The sequence below is a fragment of the Acanthaster planci genome, linkage group LG02 (genome assembly GCF_054643075.1).
Source record: "Acanthaster planci isolate LZ-2023a linkage group LG02, COTS_SCS, whole genome shotgun sequence".
NCBI lineage: Eukaryota > Metazoa > Echinodermata > Asteroidea > Valvatida > Acanthasteridae > Acanthaster > Acanthaster planci.
The window spans coordinates 7,357,024-7,378,058 of record NC_141778.1 but is presented as its reverse complement, the minus strand read 5'-3'; the positions used below and the strand labels follow the sequence as shown (position 1 = coordinate 7,378,058).

Sequence of the window (21,035 nt, the reverse complement as noted above, 5' to 3'; positions counted from 1 at the left end):
TGAAACATCTATTTTTTGTTTGACCTGACCCGGGGTGAACTCCATTGAAAACAAATGGCCGTAATATTTAGAATCAGTATTAATTCATAGGGGAAAAGTGGAGATTGCAACTTTGCCCTTTGTTATGTCTATTTTAAACTTCTGGTTTCCTTAAATTTCATGATATAAAGATAACTGAGTAATTTTATTTTAAATAAACACATCTACAAAAACTTGTTCTGATAAAGCTGTGGGTATTTATTTTTTTTACAAGCAGAACACTGCTGGGCCTTCTTAACACTTGTACAGTCATGAACGACTTCAAAACTATCAAGAAACTCATGGAATTTGCAACTACAGACTTCACATTTAACTAATTGGATTTTTTGGGCAGGTTTTGAGTGGTGAGTTGTCTACACGGTCCACAGTTTTTGCTGTCGGCCCAAATGTATCATCAAAACTGCCGGTGGAATAACCACATACACATTTCACGTACAGATGCAAGTAATTGAACACTGAGACAGTATACGCTAAGGTTACATTTGAGCAAGTTATTTGTGTTAACCAAGGGCATGAGAACGACCCATGGGCAAACAAGAGTATACTCTCCAATGGCAGAAGAACTAATAAACACCCAACATAATCGTGTACCCACAAGTATCCAGAACAAAACATCCATGAACACAACCTTAATATCCCCACAGCATTGTACCATGTATACCAGCAGAGCACATGACCTGGGTTAGGATTTTTGGAATGTCTAAAAGGGGAGTGACATTAGTGACTTTAGTCAATAAAATAATATGCCACAATTTACAAATTCATATCCATGTGACCATTCTGGCTTCCTGCTTTCATCCTCAGTGCCTATACAGTCTTTTGCATATTACCATTTTGCAAACAGCAATCAAATATTTGTGACCTAATGCGATAATTTTTCATCAAAGTAGGACCCATGCCTTCAGCAGGCATACCGGTACATTTAGTACATCAAAATTTCAAATTAAAAAAAATCAATGCACAGAAGTATTTATATTGGTGAGCAACTTGGTGTAAAAAGAAAAATTGGCAAAATACAAATTAAAACAATCTGTTAAAAAAATCCCTCTGAAATGTCAATGTACAGAAGTTTAAGTTATACGAAAACATCTGTCTTTTTAAAATGCACAGTAGGAAGAAATACTTCTCGTATTAATTAAAAATATATAATGTGCGATATGTACAGACTGAACACAATATTTTATTTAGTAAATGCACTGTTAAAATTGTATATACAAGGAACAGGCACATGTAGACATCAGAACTTCCAAATATGAAACAATGAATGAGCTAAATATCCGTATCTAATATTCCGTCTCTAAAAACCCCACAGCTTGCGGTAGTTCTCTACAGATTTTTTCTTCTTTGCACGTTTTTGTTATACGTCCACACGCTCATAGACTTTGCACGAGGGGTGTGCTGCCCTCCTGTGGTCAGACATTGTATTCTCAGAACAGGCAGTTGGCTGCATTTTGTCATTGCCTGTAGCTCCCTTCAGCATAGACACTGACCGACAAGCACTGAATCATTGGTGAACAATGCATACCTCCGTAAAGCACACAGCTCATTTTTCATCATTAGGGCACCCTCTTTTGGTGCCTCTGAGGTTAAGGCAAACAGTGGCCTCGGCAGTTCATGCACAGACCGAATAGATTTCCACTGATTCACTGCTGAGTCATTCCATCTCATTCTAAGAGAACTTTACGTAAGTCCTGCCACCCAAAGAACTGCAAGGTACCACAAAGGTTCAGCTCCACGAACTTGTCAACTGCTGATGTGTACTTGCCAACCTGAGAGCTGCGTCATCTACTAGTATGTACCTTTCAGAGTAACATGTCACCTAGAGTGGCCATGGGTCTGGTCCTTTTTGCATCTGGCAAGTCCCACTGCTATACTATCGGTGGTAGGAACTGCTTAGGGGGTTGGTCATCGACTTGGTCAAAGTCCTTCTCTTTGCTGTCTTTGATCGATTCCTTGAGGTCTTCGGTTGTGATTGAGGGTGCCTTTTCTAAAAGCTCCTCAAAGTCAAGTACAAGGGGTTTAACCTGTAAACCAACAATATGTTCCTGTCATTTAGCAAGGGTGGAGTTGCAAAACTGAAGGTATGGAATCAACTTAAAATGGTATGTTAGTTGATTTTTCTTGTGGGCATCAAATACATGTAGGTTTGCGCAGATGCATATTGGAAAAGTTGATTATCTCAGAATCAAATTTAGTCAAGTCACTTTAAGTCTCCCATCAAGAGTCGTGACACAAGTCAGAAACACTGAGTTTACACCAAATTATCACACATTCAGAAACAGCCGACCACATCTGCTTTCATACTGTGGCACAAACTCTTATGACAACAGCATTGCAATATCTCTGACTTACTTTGTTAATGGGCTTTTCAGTAGTTTCGCTGAGTTGATGAGGTTCTTTCGGTGGGTTTGCGTGAGTAGTGTCCCTGATCTTAGCACTCTTTTTCTTCACAGACACCTTGCGTTCCACACTGTCTTTACCTGAATAACAGACCATAAAGACACATATTTTTAAATGTTATCACTATCGCAAACTATCTTTATACAATTATAATAATGTTTGAGAGGTTAAAAAAAGATGTTGGTGTGCTCGGAAAAGAACAACAATGACAGTGGCACTAGGTCAGCTTCGTTTCCAAGAATGATTGAGGGTCAGAACTACTTCTTGAGAATATCAAAAGGTTTTTAAAACCACTAAAGATAACGTACACATTGGTACATGTAGCAAAGAACTTTTTTGGAGTAACAGTGAAAAACTATGGTTGATATCATTCAGTTTGTTGTGCTTTTGTTACCGCCATAAGTAGGAATATGAACTCCCAAGACAGATAAGATTTACACAAATTTTAAGTTCAAAGATATTTAATTTTTGAGCTCTATACTCCTTATATGTTCCTTCACGACACATTCTAAATATGTCAAGAATACAGGAGAAAGATCTGGGATGTCTAAAGTCCAGATGTGAATGTCTGGCATAAAGGACTATTGGGTAAACAGAATAATGAATCTCACTTTTATGGACGGTTTCATTCTCTGAGTTGTTCTGCACTTGATGTTTGTTGACCTTCCCCTGCCGCTGCGCCACATCCCCTTCGTCCTGCTCCAGCTGTTGCTGCACCTCTTGGTGCTGGTGCGAGGCAGCGAGGGGTTCTACTTCCCCAGCCTGCTGCTGTTGCTGTTGCTGATCCGTCTCTGCCTGCTTATGTTGCTGATGTTGATGAGGGTGTCGGTGGTGGCCATGGTGGTGGCCATGGTGGTGGTGGTGATGGTGCTTGGGCTTGGTGGAGGTGCGGATGATCTGCTGCTGGGTGAGCTCCTTATGAGACTTGTAGAGCTTGTCCTCCTGGATCCACTCGTGTTGCAAGGCCTCCTCTGGCGTCATCCGCTGACTTGGGTCCCACCTGGAAATTGGGTCAGGCAAGCAAGAGATGTCAGGCAGCTCTAATTTGGCTGTGTATCCAGTAATTCAGTAATTGGGCAGGATAAGAACAGGATTCATCTAAGTGTAATGGCATCAAGTCACTTTGGTCCTGTCTGCAAATGGGCAAAGGAAACTGAACAACTTTTCTAATCATCACAAAATTTTAAATGACTTTTGTGAGAAAAGGATCTAATATTGGTTCCCATGAAACTAAAATCTTATCACCTAATGTGCTTCTCTCGAAAGTATAGAAGCCTCTTTTTAATTTAGAGTGAAAGAGTAAAGTTACATGAAGTACAAAATGCACAATCTTGAAGTAAAGTTGGTGGTTACAAATGTTTGGGCTTCCTGACAGTTTGCGTCCAACAGAGGCTTTCTCAATGATAAACTCAGATTCTTTAAGGATGGACACATCAGCACCTCAGAACTTCTCTACAGTTGATGTATTTCAGGTTTCTCCATGCAGTAACTAGTTGACAGTTTACAGCAATACCCCTGTCTGTTTTGCAAGCGGGGAGGGCAAGACTGGGTGACAACATGCTACTCACGCTAGACATCTCTCAATGAAATCCAGGAAGAGCGTGTTGTTTGTCTTGATGGCGTAGCTCAGATCTTTGGAGTTTGGCCGTCGTTTCTTCCCTTTACTATTGGTTATACATCTGGGATTTCCCTTGGAGTCTAGCAAAAAAGAATTTTGGTTTAAGTTTTCTTCAGCAATAAGAAACTAAAAGAGGGCAATTGAACCAAATTGCATCAAACCAGAAGGTGCAACACATTTCCTGCAATACAAAAAATATGTGCCAAATATTGAAAGAAACTTTTGGAGTAATTTAGCAAATTTCCACAGAAATGTCAAGATGTTAAATAGTTTTGTCTTACCGAAGAACAGTCTTCTCCTCTGTGCTTCCTCAATGATGTTGGTGGGAGGCATTCCAAGAACCTGCGAAACAAGTGATTTAAGTGATTTTTTTCATGGATGCTTTGATTTTTTAGTCTTTCTGGACTTCGATAGCAGCAAGGAAACCTTACACTGTAATCACTTTGGCAAGCTTGTTGGGACTAGGAGTTTCCCATTTTTTTCAGCATTTCCAAGACCACAACGAAAATTTACCATGGTCCTTCCCTGAAGATGTCTGATATTTCAACAATAAAAATATCTGACAACTCACCTCCATGATGCAGGCCAGCTGTTCCACCTCATTCTCTCCAGGGAACAAGGGGTAACCTGTGTAGAGTTCAGCCAAGATACAACCAAAGCTCCACATATCGATGGGCATGCTGTAAGGTAGACCAAGGATGACTTCTGGTGATCGGTAGAAGCGTGACTGGATGTAGGTGTACACTAGTGGGGAATAATGTTGAAATAAATTTTTTTTTTTGAAGTGTGCAGAATTGTCCACAAGCCTCAAAACGCTACAACGCTGTAGGAAGTTAATGTGTGTAAAAAACAACTGACTCTGGTTTTATTATATTTTAAAGGGCCAAATTGAATGTCTGCCAGATGTTTTGACTCTTCTAGAGATTGAGGGGAGGTGCAGTGAAGGGGGGACCTTGAGCAAAACATTTGACCATGTTTGCAAGGTACCGGTATTTCTATAGATCCCATGCAACCTTTCTCGTGGGCCCTTTGTACTGTTGGGGTGAAAAAAAATAATGCATCAGCAAGAAGTAAGGGCACCATGTCAAAAAAATAATGCATCAGCAAGAAGTAAGGGCACCATGTCAAAAAAATAATGCATCAGCAAGAAGTAAGGGCACCATGTCAAAAAAATAATGCATCAGCAAGAAGTAAGGGCACCATGTCAAAAAAATAATGCATCAGCAAGAAGTAAGGGCACCATGTCAAAAAAATAATGTACTTGGCCAGCTGCGGTGTGCCCCACAGGGCTGCACAGCGCCAAGGGTCGGCACGCTCTGGCTGGCTGACCCTTGGCATCGCCGACTTACCTGCGGATCCTGCGTAACAAACGGTATAGATCTGCATAATGCATACCGCATTTGGGGTACTTGTTTGCAGCTGTGGCACACCGACAGTATCACAAACACTCTGATGCTGGCAAGATTTGACATTTTGTCCAACAGGTTAAACAGAATTGTGAAGTGTCATGATAGTCCACTTATAAGGAGGCATTTTGGCTCATCAGTTGATACAGAAAGCCCACACTCCAAACATTTTTCTCTTACTTTGTATTATTTTTGTATTCATAGAGGAGGCCTGCCACCTGACATCTGTGTACACTATTAACAGCCCTCCCAGCTTTTCCAACCACGGTCATCAACTCCCCCCCACGCTCAACTGTCAACATACCTATTGCCGACATGGATTAAAGGAAAAGACCAATCACAATATTAGCTGTACATATTCTTAATTGTCAATGGTTGTGAAAGTTTCAAGCAGCACACCTCCCCCTGTTGTACAGAGCGGAATTACCAGAGGTCCCCGAATATGTCCAAATGTGTTGGTTGGGTATTATTTTTGGCCATACTAAAATTAATTCCTCAGCTGCAAAATATTTTTTCTGGGCTTATTTTTCTTTCTAGGACTTAGAATATTTTCTCAGACTCAGAAACCTGTCACCAGACTGTCACTATTTTCCCGGAATTTTTTTTTCTCGGACTTGGAATATTCTCCCAGGACTCGGAATATTATATCTTGGACTCAAGAATATCTTACTCTTTTCCTCCGCCTCGGAATATATATTCCTGCCCAACAATATTTCCCTGGCGTCAAAACAAACGTTTCACCAGACTATACATTTCACTATACTTAGAAAAGAAATGTTGAGATGAGAAGGATCAATATTTTTGGTGGGTCAAATCCTTAGAATAAAAAAAATGATTACGCGGTGGGGAACAGAAACGACAGACACCCCACAGGGTCCAGGTTTGGATCAAGAAATGCTGAGATGGGAAAATTAATATTGTTGGTGGATTAGATGCTAAGAATAAAAATAATGATTACGCGGTGGGGAGGGGGAAAAAAAATAAACACCACACATGATCCAGGTTTGGATAGAAATGAAATGCTGCCACAGGAAGGATGAACAATTTTGGTGAGTGGATGCGTGGAATGAAAAAATATTAAGCAGTGGGGAAGAAAAAAGAAATCCTGAGATATGAGGAATTAATATTTTTGGCGGATTGGATCCTCGGAATTAAAAAAATGATTACACAGTGGGGCCGGGGAAAAAATACATGGGTCCTAGTTTTAGATTAAAAAATGCTGAGATGGGAAGGATAAATATTTTTGGCGGACATGATGCTGGGAATAAAGATAATGTAGTGGGACGGAGAAAAAAATAAACACCACGTTTAAATTTGGTCCAAGTTTGAAAAGAAAAGAACTGCTAAGGTTAGAAGGATGAACATCTTTGGTGGGTTGGATGCACGAAAAAAAATTAAGTAGTGGGGCAGGGAAAACAAAAACAAATCCTGAGATATGATTGATTTATATTTGTGGTTGATCAGATCCTTGGAATTAAAAAAAAAATGATTACACGGTGGGGTAGGCAAAAACTAAACACACCACGTGGTCCAGGTTTGGATAGAAAAGAAATGCTGACGCAGGCCTTGTCCATCAAAAGACACAGCTGCCTAAAATAGTCAGCTGGCCCCATTACCTTGGGGAAATATACATTTACATGTATACTTATATGACAGTTGGTCGGCTGTCAATCTTTGGTTGAATGAAAGCTCCTCCGAGAATTTGTTTGAAATAGTGTCACCGTCAATGTCGTCGATCTTGTTAGTCGAAATAAAAAGTTTACATTTTGAAAACGCTTTTGTAGTACATGTATCTCCTGCTCAAAGGGTACTGACCACATTTCACTGCAATTTGAGGTCTATTTGAGCTAAAGGCAGACTGAATAATTTTCCGATCTGGATCCAGGAAAATGACTGAACTCAGACCATGAAATTCAATCTGAACTTTCAATCCACTAAAATTTCAAAGTCATATAAAAGTAGTTAATACTTTTCCAGGTTCCCTCCCAACATCTGCTTGGAACTTAGGACTCCCTGCCACAGGACTCGCTCTGTGGCCAAAATTGACAACAGACGGCAGCGCGCTGCAGTGAGCCTTGTGTGCGAGAGAGGAATTTCTCTATTCACGCTGCTCGTTAACGTAACAATAGGGAAGACATAATAGGGATTGTTGATGAGCTGGAGAGTGGTCTGGGCGCCGCATGGTGCCGTGTGTGGAAGGGGGAAAAGGTGACTTGGAAAAAAGCGCTGTGATGCGCTGCAGTGACTAAAAACATTTTGTTACAGTTAAACTGTTCTATTGGGTACTTCTGTACTAAAATATAGCTTAGCATCTAAGAAAACCCCCAGGTGCAATGTTTGGATATAGCCAGTGATGTAAGCACTTTGCACACTGAAGATGGAAAAAGGCAGTACTGACAGGCTTTGTCCACTTGAAAAGGTTCTAACAAGAAAACTCAGCAACCCCAAGAAAAAAATAACTTGAAAGAATATGCTTTGCAAATCATTGCCTCACTTTCATTTCAATAAGGTATGTGTGTGTGTTCTCAGATCACTTGACTTTTCCAAAAGTCATCAACAGTGTAATTTCTCACCACTTGTCCAACTGACCTGAGAACAGGCAAAAATTCTTCAGGACAGGCAGTTGTTGCTTGGATAAATTTTACAAACCCCAATTGTATTACAAATCTTCAACACTGGAGAGAAAAAACTCTTCATGCATGTAGTTCCATCCAAAGCATTGGACATGATGGAAACACACGCCCAGATAGCACCAATGGGCTTCAGTAAGTTTTACAAATTTTGCTCGGAGTGGACAGGTAGTTTTCAACATTGCCTGAGAAAGGACAGGCAGATAGTTTGATCCTCGATGAAACCCTGCTCACCAAGCCTCTCCAAGCTGCAAACCAAAAACAGGGCCCGGTTTTGAACAGCAACAAAGCAAAAACTACCGCTGAACAACTGGCATACTAAGCATATGCCAGAGGAAAACCTACCACATAAAATGAGTCATGCACAGGAATCGGGCTATTTTTTTCTAAGCATACAATACCTTTGCTTAGCAATTCTATGCCTGCAGCACTGTTAAAAAAAAAATTGTAACCCTTTAGAACCACATCATAAAAGCATTCTGACTGACCTCGCTGGTTGACATAACAGCTGCTGCCAAAGTCAATTACTTTGATGGAGTTCTGGTACTTCTGCCTGAGCAGGATGTTTTCGGGTTTGAGGTCACAGTGAATGATACGCTCTTGGTGAAGCAGCTTCAGGCAGCCCAGGAGTGCATAGGCAAAGCGTCGGATCAGGGCTATGCTGAAGCCCTGGAAGTTGTTTTTCTTGATCAGCTCGTACAAATTCATTCTGCCGGGGAGAAATTGTATTTTCTTCCAAATCAGTACAATCTCTTTCCATATCAGAGAGTGTCACTACAGTGGGACAATGGACATCATTTTCTGACCACTTTCCCTACATGTCTGAACAGAAGCAGATAGCTCTCTAAATACGACAAATACATAGCATTGAGAAACAGTAGACAAACAGTTGACATTCAAGCACTCTTGCATCTAATTTAATTTCACCCTCTGCTACATGTTGGCAACAGTAAATTATGAATGATGGTGAACATGGAGGGCCATCTTAAACATGATCCAAGAAACGGTGAACGACTTACAAATATTCCTCCAGGTTCATGAAGATGTAGGGCCTGAAATGATTCCAGTTTCCACGGAAGTTTTCTCAATATTCATACTGCAAACACCCCTTGCTATTACAGGCTTTAGTTGATACGTTTGTGTACCTCCTGGCATGCCGTGCACCACAAGTGCAGTCTGACTAATCATTTCAAACATATTGGTCCAAGGATGGCACCCAAAGCGCTGGCCAAAACAAATTAGCCTATAAATCTGGATTTTCGTTCCCGGTGACATTGATCACCTTTGCAATGCTTTTCCATTTTCTTTACAATACTTTTTTCTAAATTGCAAACGGTCCCTGTTACAGGTGCAATTGATCTGACATTCCCTGCGTGAGGTTTTTATAGGAAAAAAAAAATTGTGGGTTTCCTGCTGAAGTGAAGTACAGCCCATCAGTGGTATTTAGCTTGTACTCGGGCTAGAAAAACCCCAGAACAAATACACTAATGCCATTAAGTAGATCAAGAGAGTGAGAGAGACCCACAAATGTGAAAGCTTGTCCAAAGGCAATAAATCATGAATGCATTTGAGGAGAGGTCAAGTATATTAGATTCAAGGGGAGGTTAGACAGGCTATGTCAACACTCACCCTAACAGTTCAAACGTGATGCATAAGTGGTTTCTGAAATAGAAATATTCCAACATATGGATGACGTTGTTTGAGTTGTCCTTGTCCTTCCTTCTGAGTGCATCCAGTATCTTCACTTCAATCAACGCTTGATGATGAAACCTACAAAGAATGGAAACAAAAAAATCAAACTTTCATGTGATCGGTTTTCATCAAAGCCAGGAAGAACTTGAATTGGTATTTTCTGAATCAAAACAAACCAAAAGAAATTGGTAGTTCAAGCTTTTGAACTCACAACGTCGAGCATATTCGTCTTATTGTTTAATATTTAAAAACTGGGATTTGAGTATGATATTCCAATGTCAGGAATGAAACAAAATTTGAATTCACACCCAAGCAGTTAGGTAGAAACAGCATGTGCAACAAATGAAGGGTTTATTTCCAAAATCCCTGTGAAAAACATGCAATTTTCCACAATTATGAAATACTGGATAGCTTTAGCAGCGTACCATGCGTCCCTGAATTTTTTTTTTCACTATTTTGACTCTTTAAAGTTGTGTTTGGCTGTCTTAAAGCTGCAGAAACTGACCGCAGGCAATTGAGAGAGGGGAGGATTCTGAAAAATGGCGCTTATCGCATTTTGGAAATGAATTCTTCATAAATATTTTCTTATTTTTAACTTGGAAACTTCTGTAGCTGTTGGCATAATGAGCAATTCATGTTCACATATACACTATACATGTAAGGCTAGAAATTTGAGTCTTAAAATTTCAGAGTAATGAAACCTGCAGTTTACTTTTTTGACGTCTAAATATATAATGATAATACATGTACGATTTTGTTTCCAAATTAAATCAAAATTTGACTATATGTACCGTATTTCAAACAAAGAACCAAGCACAATTTATTATAAAACACAAACCTACATGAATCATGAAGTTTGCTTAACATTGAACGACATTTTCTTGTTCCACACACAAAAAACTTAACTATTAAAGGAAGACCTGCAGTCTAAAACTGTGCCAGAATTATTGCAGTAACATTTGACTTCTCAAATATCATGCTTCCATAATTTCCCATCCCAAACAAAGTAAGTGATCCACTCTGCCTGGCTCATCTGGCATGATCCCTCAAACCGTGGCTTGGCAGCAGACATGAAGCATCCATAATCATGTATGCACTGCTGACATTTCAAAGTAATGGCAAGTATTGTGGCTGTGTCTCTTCCAAAACTCTGTCAAATTTACAGGTACAAGCTCAGTCATCTATTGTATGAGGTGTGTATGGAAGACTACACATCAGGCATACCCGGTACGACGTCACATGCAAACCTGTTCATCAATTTGCTTTTGCTGAAAACAACCTCTTGTACCCCTGTGTTTTTGGTTGCAAGGTATTGACCATAGGGTATGCACATTTGACATCAGGCAGAACTATGCTTAGCCATAAGTATAAAAGCAAAAGATTTACTAAGTATCAGACAAATTTGTGAATCGACCGGTATTAAAAGATCAATTATAAAACTATGTGTATTACAAAATACATGAAAATGTAGCCTTCTATAAAAGTAATGAGACAAGTGTACACTTTGAGGTAAAATCTGAGACCAATTGAAAGAATGGTGATAAAAGGTGATATTTCTGAAAACTCTGACCACCCTTAAGAGTAGCAGTCAATATGAGGCATTAAAACTTTACAGGTGACAAATTAAATAATCACGAACAAGCGTTTCCAGCCAAAACGACAGTTGAAAGGAACTTTTTTTTTTACCTTTTCTTGTTTCTGATGATTTTTATTGCCACTGTGTCTCCTGTCTTGTGGTCCATGGCTCGGACGACCTGGCCAAATGACCCTTTACCTATGACCTCAAGGATCTCATATCTATACGTGAGATGATCATGGAGCACCTGACAAACAGAGAATAGAAACAAAAAGATCAGACAGAAAGTACAACTGTAAATCATGTTGGTTTGCAAGCTTAAATGGGGAAATAAGTTAAAGTCTTAGTATCTTAGGTTATAAAACATATAGCGAAAGTTATTACCAAGTGCATGATTAGACAGCCTACATGTATGTTGAATATACATGTAAGACGATTTCAGATTTTGGTTCGGTCGACCAATTTTAACATGACAGAGAAAGAACTACAGTGTTGACTAAATCTTGTTTGGGAATAATCATGACAGAAAAAGTTTTGGTTTGCAACAGCTGTGACACTGCTTTAGATATAAGATTTGAGCATTTCTGAATGTACATTGGTACCATTAGCAAGGCCAAGTCTGACTGTACTTGTACAGGTGCAAAGAGTACTGATGTGGTTATCCTGCTTTGTGGGAGACAAATTGTGCTTTTGTAACTAAACTTTGCGATCTGAATACTGAGAATAAACCTTTATCAATAACACAACTGTAGCACTAGTTCCAATTATCACACCAGCGTTCACTCACGTAACACGTACATGTAGATAAGAAATGTCCTTGTTCCCACCTGAGCTACACAAGTCACTGAGGACTCTACATTTTTACATAATGCATGTACAGGTACAAATGACGTATGGTACCTGTACCAGTAGGTACCGGTACCTCCATGAAGTCTACATGTGAACATCTACTTTCATGTTAAAAACAGGTGTTCCATCCAAGGTCATTTTGTCAATTAAAATTTCATTACAACTCAATAGTAATTTGATTCCTTTTAGTCATTAGGGTGAATGTTGCAACCTTCACGGACTAATCCTGGTTGATCAGTCCATTAAAGGTATGTAACTATTTGTTGTAGCATGTGTTTCCCTTATTTTTAAGTGATTATTGTGCATATAAAATGAAGACATACATGTACTCATGACTTCTTGACTACATAATCTTTTCCATTGTATTAGAAATTTATCTACAAATCTGTAAATTTGTATCTTTGATAACAGGAAATGAGCATTTTGTGGGATTGTTTGCATCTGAAAATGAATACAAACCAGTTAAATGAAATGAAACGACAAGCACATTTGATGTAAACATGAAATACAAGCCTGAACACCAATGGGAAATACATTCAGACCTAGAAATGAAAAGAAATCTGGTCAACGAAATTAGGGCTGGGATATGCATGTTAAGAATATGTACAAATGCACATAGGTTCACCATTGTGGCACAGTTATAAGTTATCATACCGGTAGCACAGACATTACAAAGGTACAAGAGCCATTTCCACAAGCAGGGAAACTGCAATGCACGTGTTTATTTCTGAGTTCCCAAACCAAATTAGCTTGAGGCGTCTGAGGATCTTTTGTCTGATAGAATCGGCCTTGATTTGGTTGAGCTTCAGCCCACACGTTGATGCCTCCGGCTACACTTACACTAATGTAAATGTAATCCTAGCCCCATGGTGTGACTTACCGGTAATGTACCAGTACATGTACATGTATATGTAGGCCTTACTATTACGCAAATGTTAAGTCTTTGTACAAATCTGATGGTAGGAAATAAAGCTACAAGGAATTTCATTTTCCTCCAGAAAATACGAAAGAAATATTTAAGTGTAAATTAATCTTGGTGGTGACAGGTGCAGTTGAACGAACTGACTCATTGAACAAAAAAGTTGAAGTTTCAAAGTTAAACTTCAAGCTACATGTTGGTTGCAAACAGGCATATCGTGTATAGCATCACAGCAAATTTTAATATTTTTACCTCCATAACCATAACCATTGTAACCATAATGCTGCATTTGGTATGGCAAGTTTTTCATTTTCCTATATTTTGTATCTGAATCAGAAGCCACTTGCCACTCCCCCTCCCTTTTTGGGGGGGGGTACCCTGATGCAGGAGTCATTCCATTTCCATTATTCTGTACCTTGGTACATTTACATGTCTATGTATGTGTGGGTGTAAAACGGTATAAAATTGTTTGTATTTGAGAACGGTATCTTTGGGTTCAGAAACCATTCCAAGTACTCTCTATCCTGGTTCTGTGGCATCGTATCATTTTCACTAATCCATACCATGGTTTGATTTTACTATTCTGTATCTTACCATAGTATGCATGCTCTATGCCTTTGGTATCCAAACCACTGTCATTCTCTACCCTTGTTCTGTAGCCTAGTGTCATTTTTGATATTCAGTACCAACGTTCTGTACCTTTGTGTAAGACCCATTTTCATCATCATATCCATTATTCTGGGCGGCACCTTGTACCCCTTCAATCTTCTTTGCCTCTGGACCCAGGAACCAGATATCAGTGTGATCCAGAATCTCCGACTGCTCGTAGGCTGTGAGTCGGTCTCGGTAGAACTTCAAGGCTTCTGTAAATAGTCAACAGACATACAGGTTTGAGTTGAGAGAATAGCACCCTAGATTACATGTAGTAGTGGCATCATAACATACGTCAAAGCTATATATTTCAAGTCTAAAATTCCAAACACTGTTAATGCTGCAAAGCATACATCAACTTATGTTGGTCTTTTTTCTTCATATTCCAATTTCAATTTTGGGTAAAACAATCACCCTTGATCATATTCAACTGGTCCTACTCTTGAAGCTCTGCCAAGCCCCCCAATCCTTCCCCCCCTCCCAAAATACTGCATACAACATACATGTGTAGTGTGTGAACAATTGTTTTTCCTGATACACTTTGTTATCACGTTAATGACTGAACAAACAAGACTGCGTATGATAATGCCACACACCTCCGGGTGTGAGAGGCAATCTGTGACCCATCCCATCCTTCTTGGGGCTGTCGGACTTGCTCTGATCCCGATCTCTGAAAAAAACCACCAAATTGAAATCACGAACCACTCATCATTCGTCACTTAGAGAGCCACATTTGAAGTCTAAAGTATGCACAGAGAGTCCATGAATCGACAGGCAGAGGTGAAGCAGGAAAGGTTCAAATACATGAGATGGCACGCACAACTGCTATGTGCAAGCCGGGGGCAATTAAACGTGATGAGTTGGATGGTGCATCCATGGTGTCAAGCCAGGGACAGTCATCACCCAATCTGTAATATACTGGAGGCACTTGTACGTCTGTCTTCCTCAATGTTCTGTGACATATTATTTGCCCGTAGGTGGACAGTTACTCGTAAATTTCCTCCTGCACTTGTACATATGCATATATTTCCTTATCCGAGAATCGGTTTTCAGGCAAAAGCCAGATTTCAGGCATTTTCGAAGTGAAGCAAAGCTTCACGCCTTAACCAGGTGTATTAGGCTTCTCTGGCCTTAGTTTCAGGTTCTGAACAAGGACCTACATGTACATGTAACTGTCATCCCTGATGATCAGATGAGCATCTACTTCATCTCAGTAACCAAATTCAATACATGCACTATGCAGATTGGATTTTAGCAGAGTAGTTATTGTCTGGTGAGATGCAGAACTTAATTTAAGCAGTGGTCAGTGAAGGTGGACTGAGATGGGTGTTGTGCAGGTGGGAAAATTTTCGTTTCAATGAGTACGCTAAAGGTAGCATTCTGGAAACACTGAAAACTTTGAGATATTCAAGGCCGGCAACTCGGGTTCTGGAGAGAGGGTGCAAGCAGAGGGCATTTTGAGAAATGGGCATCATTTAACAGAGAGGTAACACTGTGGACAGACTGGGAACATCCCCACACAAACTGATTCTAGAGCAAGAGACAAGATCTACAGTAGAGCTTTGAGAAGCAGGATCGCTTTGGTAAGGTACACTCACATGTGTGTCTTTTGCCGATGGAGCCGTGCCTGCTCACTGGCGGCATGTGTAGAGACCAGGTTACCATGCAGGTTGCTGAGCTGGGGTAGCGTCTCCACATTGCTGATGCCCCGGGGACCCAGGTTGAGCTGCGGGAAGCTGGTGTTGCTCTTGGTCATTGCTGGGGGCAGGCTGGAGGATGTCAACTTCTGCCCCAGACAAAAAACAAAACAGAAAATATTATTGGATGAACGGATGCATGACATTTACATACCAATGATTAACAAAAAGTAAAAAATTGTTTTACAAACACATGCACCGGTATTTATGACCAGTTAAATATGAAACCTACATTTTAAACCCTTGAAAGAATGATTCATGGAAGAATGACAATGTGGTCTATTTCACTTGAATCAGCAGAAGCCACAGGTATGAACGCATGCAAATTTACAAGCTTAGAAGAGGTACACTTATATCAACAAAGCATTAACAAAGCATTAGAGACACCTCAGTGCATGCAGCTCAATGAGCTCATCTTCTATCAGGAAAATTGATTCATAAATTTTGAGATGGACAGGATATACTGTAAATGTACATGTATCTGTTTATGAAAAGCAGAAACATACATGTACTGCATTCAATTTATCTGGTCTGATGATTTAATATGCTATCTCTTATCCACCCTGAGCTGAAGTGCACCCCCACCGGGTTCTTGCACGCGTTTGGTGTGCATGCAAAGACCATATATTCCAGACTAAATTTGTTGTGTGTACACAGCATGCTCCGCGTCAAACGCGCATAAACTTGCGCGCCCATGCGGTGAGTGCAAGCCCTCTTTTGTTCCTGTTCGGAGCGGATAGATCTCTGTTTAATGCAGACATGTACGGGGTACAGTATACACGGTACATGAATCTGCAACAGAAAGTGTTGGTTACAAATAAATTTCTGATGTTGGCAGCTCCATGAAATTTACCGGTACCCCGATGTCTGTGGGAAAAAATGCTCAGAGCCAGAGTACAAGTGCAGTACATGTACACATACTGTACATCTACACATGTAGGATGGACAGAAGTGTGTGTACCGGTAGCTAGATTTAAAGATATGAGACCTACATGTACATAGTTAGGGATTACCAAGGATGGATGTAGAACCAATTTTTGGGGGAGGGGGCCAAACTTGGGTTAAATTTCTTTTCATGGAACTTTTTAAGGGGTGAGGCTACATGGATGTTAAAGGCTTTTAAAATGCTTTTTGAAGGAAGGGAAATGAAACTGACCAAAAAATTTGCCTTCTTGTCATTATTTAAATAAGAAATAATTGAGACTCCACATTTGGGGGGGCCATCCACGTACATGTACCTATGCTGCCCCCTCCTCCTGGATCCACCCTAAAGGATTAGATCCCGATGATTTGGAATGGAAATGTTTGGGTTCTGTTTCCCTGTCTCACCTCCCCATGTGTGCCTGATGTCTTCCTGCCCACCATGCCATTGATCTGCAGTGGCTGAGTCTTGCTGTTGCCATACTTCATGGTGTCTGATGCAAGATGACCCTTGGCGTCTCTGGCAGGCTAAGAGAGGATGCAAGAAAAGTGAAAAAAAAAAGACATAACACCATTTCCACAGAACTAAATGAGTGGTAGATAATCCACAATAGCTCAATACATAACACACAGAGTTAACAGTTCCCATGATCTACATGTATGTACCGGTATGATCTAGGGTTTAGTGCAGACATACATGTGCATGTACGTCCAACACAAAATCAACAGGAATATTGATGTCAATCTAGTGGATCATTGGAAGCTACGCATCAAGAAATGCAAGCATAACACTGTAGACCATAAAATGCCAGATGGGAAGAAAAAAAAATGCTTTCACATGATTGGTTCCATATCATATTATAACAATTGCAAAACAGGTAATTCCTTTTTTTGTGTCCCTGTCAAATCTGACATATAATTTTGTAAGTTCAGAACACATTTTATAATTTCCAACAGTGATGAATTAATACAAATTATCTGCCAAACAAATAGTAACAGTTTGAACCCAATTCCAGTGATGTTGCCATGTCAAATAACAAAGGTCAGATGTAACGGGGACACAAAAATGTCAAAATGTGGAACCCTAATTTCTGGAATCACCCAAATACAATGTACACAGTAAATGTACCAATACTTGTGACCAAGTGCACATCTCAATGGCAATGACCAAATGTTCAGCTGTTTGCCAGGTACGTGTATTAAATTGAAATGAAATATTAAATAAAATTTACAACAAAAGACGTGATTGAATATGAAAAGTCAATTTAATGATTATTTTAATTAAAAACCCTGCTAAACTTGATGTACCGGTAATTACAATGTACGTGTACCGGTAATTAATTTCTGTCCTTAAATTTTCACTCTGTACCTTCATAATCTTTTGAAAACTTGCATGGATGAAATTCACTGTTTCCAACATTTACCAACACATTTCTATCACATTTACTCCTAGTTGGTCTTGAGCATAACAAGTATACTTTGAACTCCAAAAATCTGCACAGGAAACGTATCATTTCAGTGCACACATGCTGTGTGTACCTGAAAGACATACGTGACTTCCCATTCTGTCCATGAACATCTCGTCAATGCGACGGGCTCAGGGCAAACAGGCAGCTATTATGTACGCCAAGTGCCCCATACACCACTCTACTGACACTCTCCAGAGGATCACAAGAGGTACAATGTGTATGTACACAGAACCAAGATAAATTGTCCGTGCAGGCAGCACCTAATTTCTGTGAGTTACTGTATTACAGGTGTATTTGTCTCCTCCAGGGGAAGGAGGTATGCAAAACATCAAAGGAGCTGCCAAAGATCCAGGCAAAGAATGCATCCCTCTCTACTTGCGATTGAGCGGCCCACTGTGATTTTTTTTTTATTTTCTTCCTCAGAGGCCTCAACAAGCGGTGTCTTCTGTTAATTAAGTGGTCAGGACAAAAATAGCAATCTGTGAGACCTGTGGATCAATATTTTTCTTTCATAGCCAGAGCAAGCAGCTGCTTTTCCCTCCAAGCCACAGTCGTCTTCTCACCTGTCTGTGCTCCCCATCTGATTGAATTTCTCCCCATGGTTAGTTTGTGTTTACTCCCTGTGAATTTTTTTTAGCCCAAATTTCTTTGTCTGGATGTAAATTTTTTTCCCCTTGTCTTTGCAGCTGGTTTTGTTCAGACCAAAGGTTGTCAACTCTATCAAACTGATCGCCTGTCATTGATCTTTGAATGCAAGCACTCCACACTGGGAACAATTGCAACTTTATCTCTCAGATTGCATGCATCCATTTGCAATCTGATTGCTTGCTAATGGACGCTATGGCAGACATACAAACAAAACAAAACTCCATTCGCATCATTTTTGTTGCACCATTTCATACATTTCCTTTCCTGCTATTTTTGTAGCTAGCTCCACAGTTCTGTTTTGCCCAGTTTGTTAGTGCTCACAAGCATAACTTTCACTGTGCAGTTTCAAGTCAGGTCACTAGTATTCCTCAATATAAGTTTATGGAATAACAGAATGATCATATCAATTTTTTTTCCTTGCAAGTTTAAGACAGAAAACACGGCTAGAGGAAAACATCAAAATGGAAGAGGGCAGAGACTATTAAAATTAATAACATGGGCAAAGATTTCAAAACTCTGAAGTTAGGGTAATGGTTCGTGTCAAAACAACAACCGCATTTCCGGGGGGGGGGGGAATAAACAAATTTGGGGATTTTTCTTTTAAACTACCACAAGTTTGGGCTTCCCTCCATAAACTCAGTATTTTAATCATCATTGGCTGATTACATCAGCCTTTGATACTGCACCTGTCCATTCACAAATACTGCGTAAGTACATGTAAATGCAGTGAGATTGCTAGATACAGGTATACTTTGAATCCACAACCACAAACTTAAAAACTATTTCAAACTGCAAGGAAATGTGAATGATGTTGCAAAGTGAGTTTGACATTATGTGACTTTTGAAATGCGGATCACGTAAATTTTGTTTTTTCCAATTCGTCTAAAGAACTAAAATCTTTATGTAAACAAAATGAGATGGTACGACATATTCCACAAAAGGAATATTAAAAGTAAATTGAAGAATTTGAAGGGCCCCCCATCCTGTGGGAATAACTTTAATGAGCCCCCTCCCTCACCTTTTTGAAAACTAATTAGACACATGTACATGCACTGGTACAGTATCTTGGACAAATCAGTACAGCAAAAATTCCAATGAACTTTTCTAATTTTTTTTAAGGTAGATTTTGAGCATGTGAAACACGTGATACACATGTACATGTGACAGGAAACAATCATGGAAAGAGTTCCATACAGACGCCGCTCAACACCCTGTAAAACCCTATATTTTCTCTGCTACTTGTAGATTCAATTAGGTCATATTATTGCTTTCAAATGGCTAATAGAAAACTGTAGGGAAAATTAGTGGCGTCCAGATACGGAACTCTTTTCAATAACCACGAGAACACAGGTCAGAGCACTACATGTACCTGTACATCAGAATAATGTCAAAGTCATGAGTGGAAACCAGAGTAACTGGACAAAATGTGACCTGTCATGACAAAATGAACGTAAAGTCGCATCCTGCTCTTTCCTATTTCTAGGGTTTAAAGTCATATGAAGTGGAGGGAAATTTGTTTTTTTTAATATTTGGAAGGAGTAATCCATCTCCAATGTAATTCCAAATGTCATTTTCTCAACAATTATGATGATAGCATTATATGTGCCTAGTCAGAAATGTCAAAACAATGTTGGAAACAAAGACACAAAGCTGCCACGATAATGTCACATTGTCACTTTATACTTTTACCCTACTGTGAGTGTTCCATGTACATGTACAGGGAAAGCTCCCTTTCTGCTGAATTCAAAACACCAATAAACACCAAAATTCTGACTCTTAGCTCATTTTGTGGTGACAGGTCACAAATACAATTTAAAACTAAAAGAAAGTAACAAAACACGAAAATTACAACAGTGCGAAGTCAAGAACAGGAATCAAATTGTGCAGTCTCACCAATTCAGTTGACTGGTGTTCTGATGATGTCTGAACCTTACTCGTACTTCTCTGTGCTACCGTAGTGATACCCTTGTGCTTCCCTGCTAGACGAGACCTCCTCACATAGCCCGGAGGTACATGTAGTGGGAACCACCCAAGCTTGTTCCTCTTTGATGGAGAGTCCGGAGAGTGCTTGCCTGAAGTTGTCAATTTCTTGTCATTCCCATCGTTTCGGGGAACAGGCGGCACGACAGCGCACAGCTTACGATTCATGTTACGAAGTGGATGGTGCCAGTCATGGCGCTACATGTATGTCCCTTTCTTAAGTCAAACTCTAGTGACTGGAAACAGCAATATTTAACTGTAGATACGGTGTAATTATCCTTGGCTGATGACCGTGATGTAGCTTCATTAAGGACAGACCTCCCCGACGCATATTCCTGCTCCTTTCCTTTGTTGATCAACACCCCTTGGTCAAGTGTTTGCACTGATCACACCTAACATAACATTATAGTCAGTCTGGGTTATTAACTGCAATGCATGGGCTATATTACAGTTTTCATGTTTGGTTTGGGTGTTTAACATATGATACTCAATCCAGCCGGCCAGCAGACTTTTTTCAGACAAAGACAGAAATATCAGCAC

General features: G+C 39.9%; 1 protein-coding gene across 6 annotated transcripts in view; it reads right to left on the bottom strand.

The window, feature by feature from the left end:
* Positions 1–213: 213 nt before the first annotated feature.
* The window catches only part of LOC110979591 (dual specificity tyrosine-phosphorylation-regulated kinase 4-like), a 44,618-nt gene continuing 23,796 nt past the window's right edge, over positions 214–21,035 (bottom strand). For 5 of the 6 annotated variants that reach the window (XM_022235546.2, XM_087132105.1, XM_087132090.1 and 2 more), the window contains 13 exons: positions 16,807–16,926; positions 15,379–15,566; positions 14,377–14,450; positions 13,829–13,992; positions 11,472–11,608; positions 9,723–9,863; positions 8,582–8,802; positions 4,629–4,801; positions 4,339–4,399; positions 4,008–4,137; positions 3,051–3,439; positions 2,392–2,519; positions 214–2,063 (listed from right to left, as the gene is read on the bottom strand). In XM_022235546.2, coding sequence (XP_022091238.1) covers positions 1,908–2,063; positions 2,392–2,519; positions 3,051–3,439; positions 4,008–4,137; positions 4,339–4,399; positions 4,629–4,801; positions 8,582–8,802; positions 9,723–9,863; positions 11,472–11,608; positions 13,829–13,992; positions 14,377–14,450; positions 15,379–15,566; positions 16,807–16,926 — 2,082 coding nt within the window. In that variant the 3' untranslated portion in view covers positions 214–1,907. Of the gene's footprint in view, positions 2,064–2,391; positions 2,520–3,050; positions 3,440–4,007; positions 4,138–4,338; positions 4,400–4,628; positions 4,802–8,581; positions 8,803–9,722; positions 9,864–11,471; positions 11,609–13,828; positions 13,993–14,376; positions 14,451–15,378; positions 15,567–16,806; positions 16,927–20,408; positions 20,888–21,035 lie in introns of all 6 variants that reach the window. The other variant, XM_022235542.2, reaches the window with a different exon arrangement.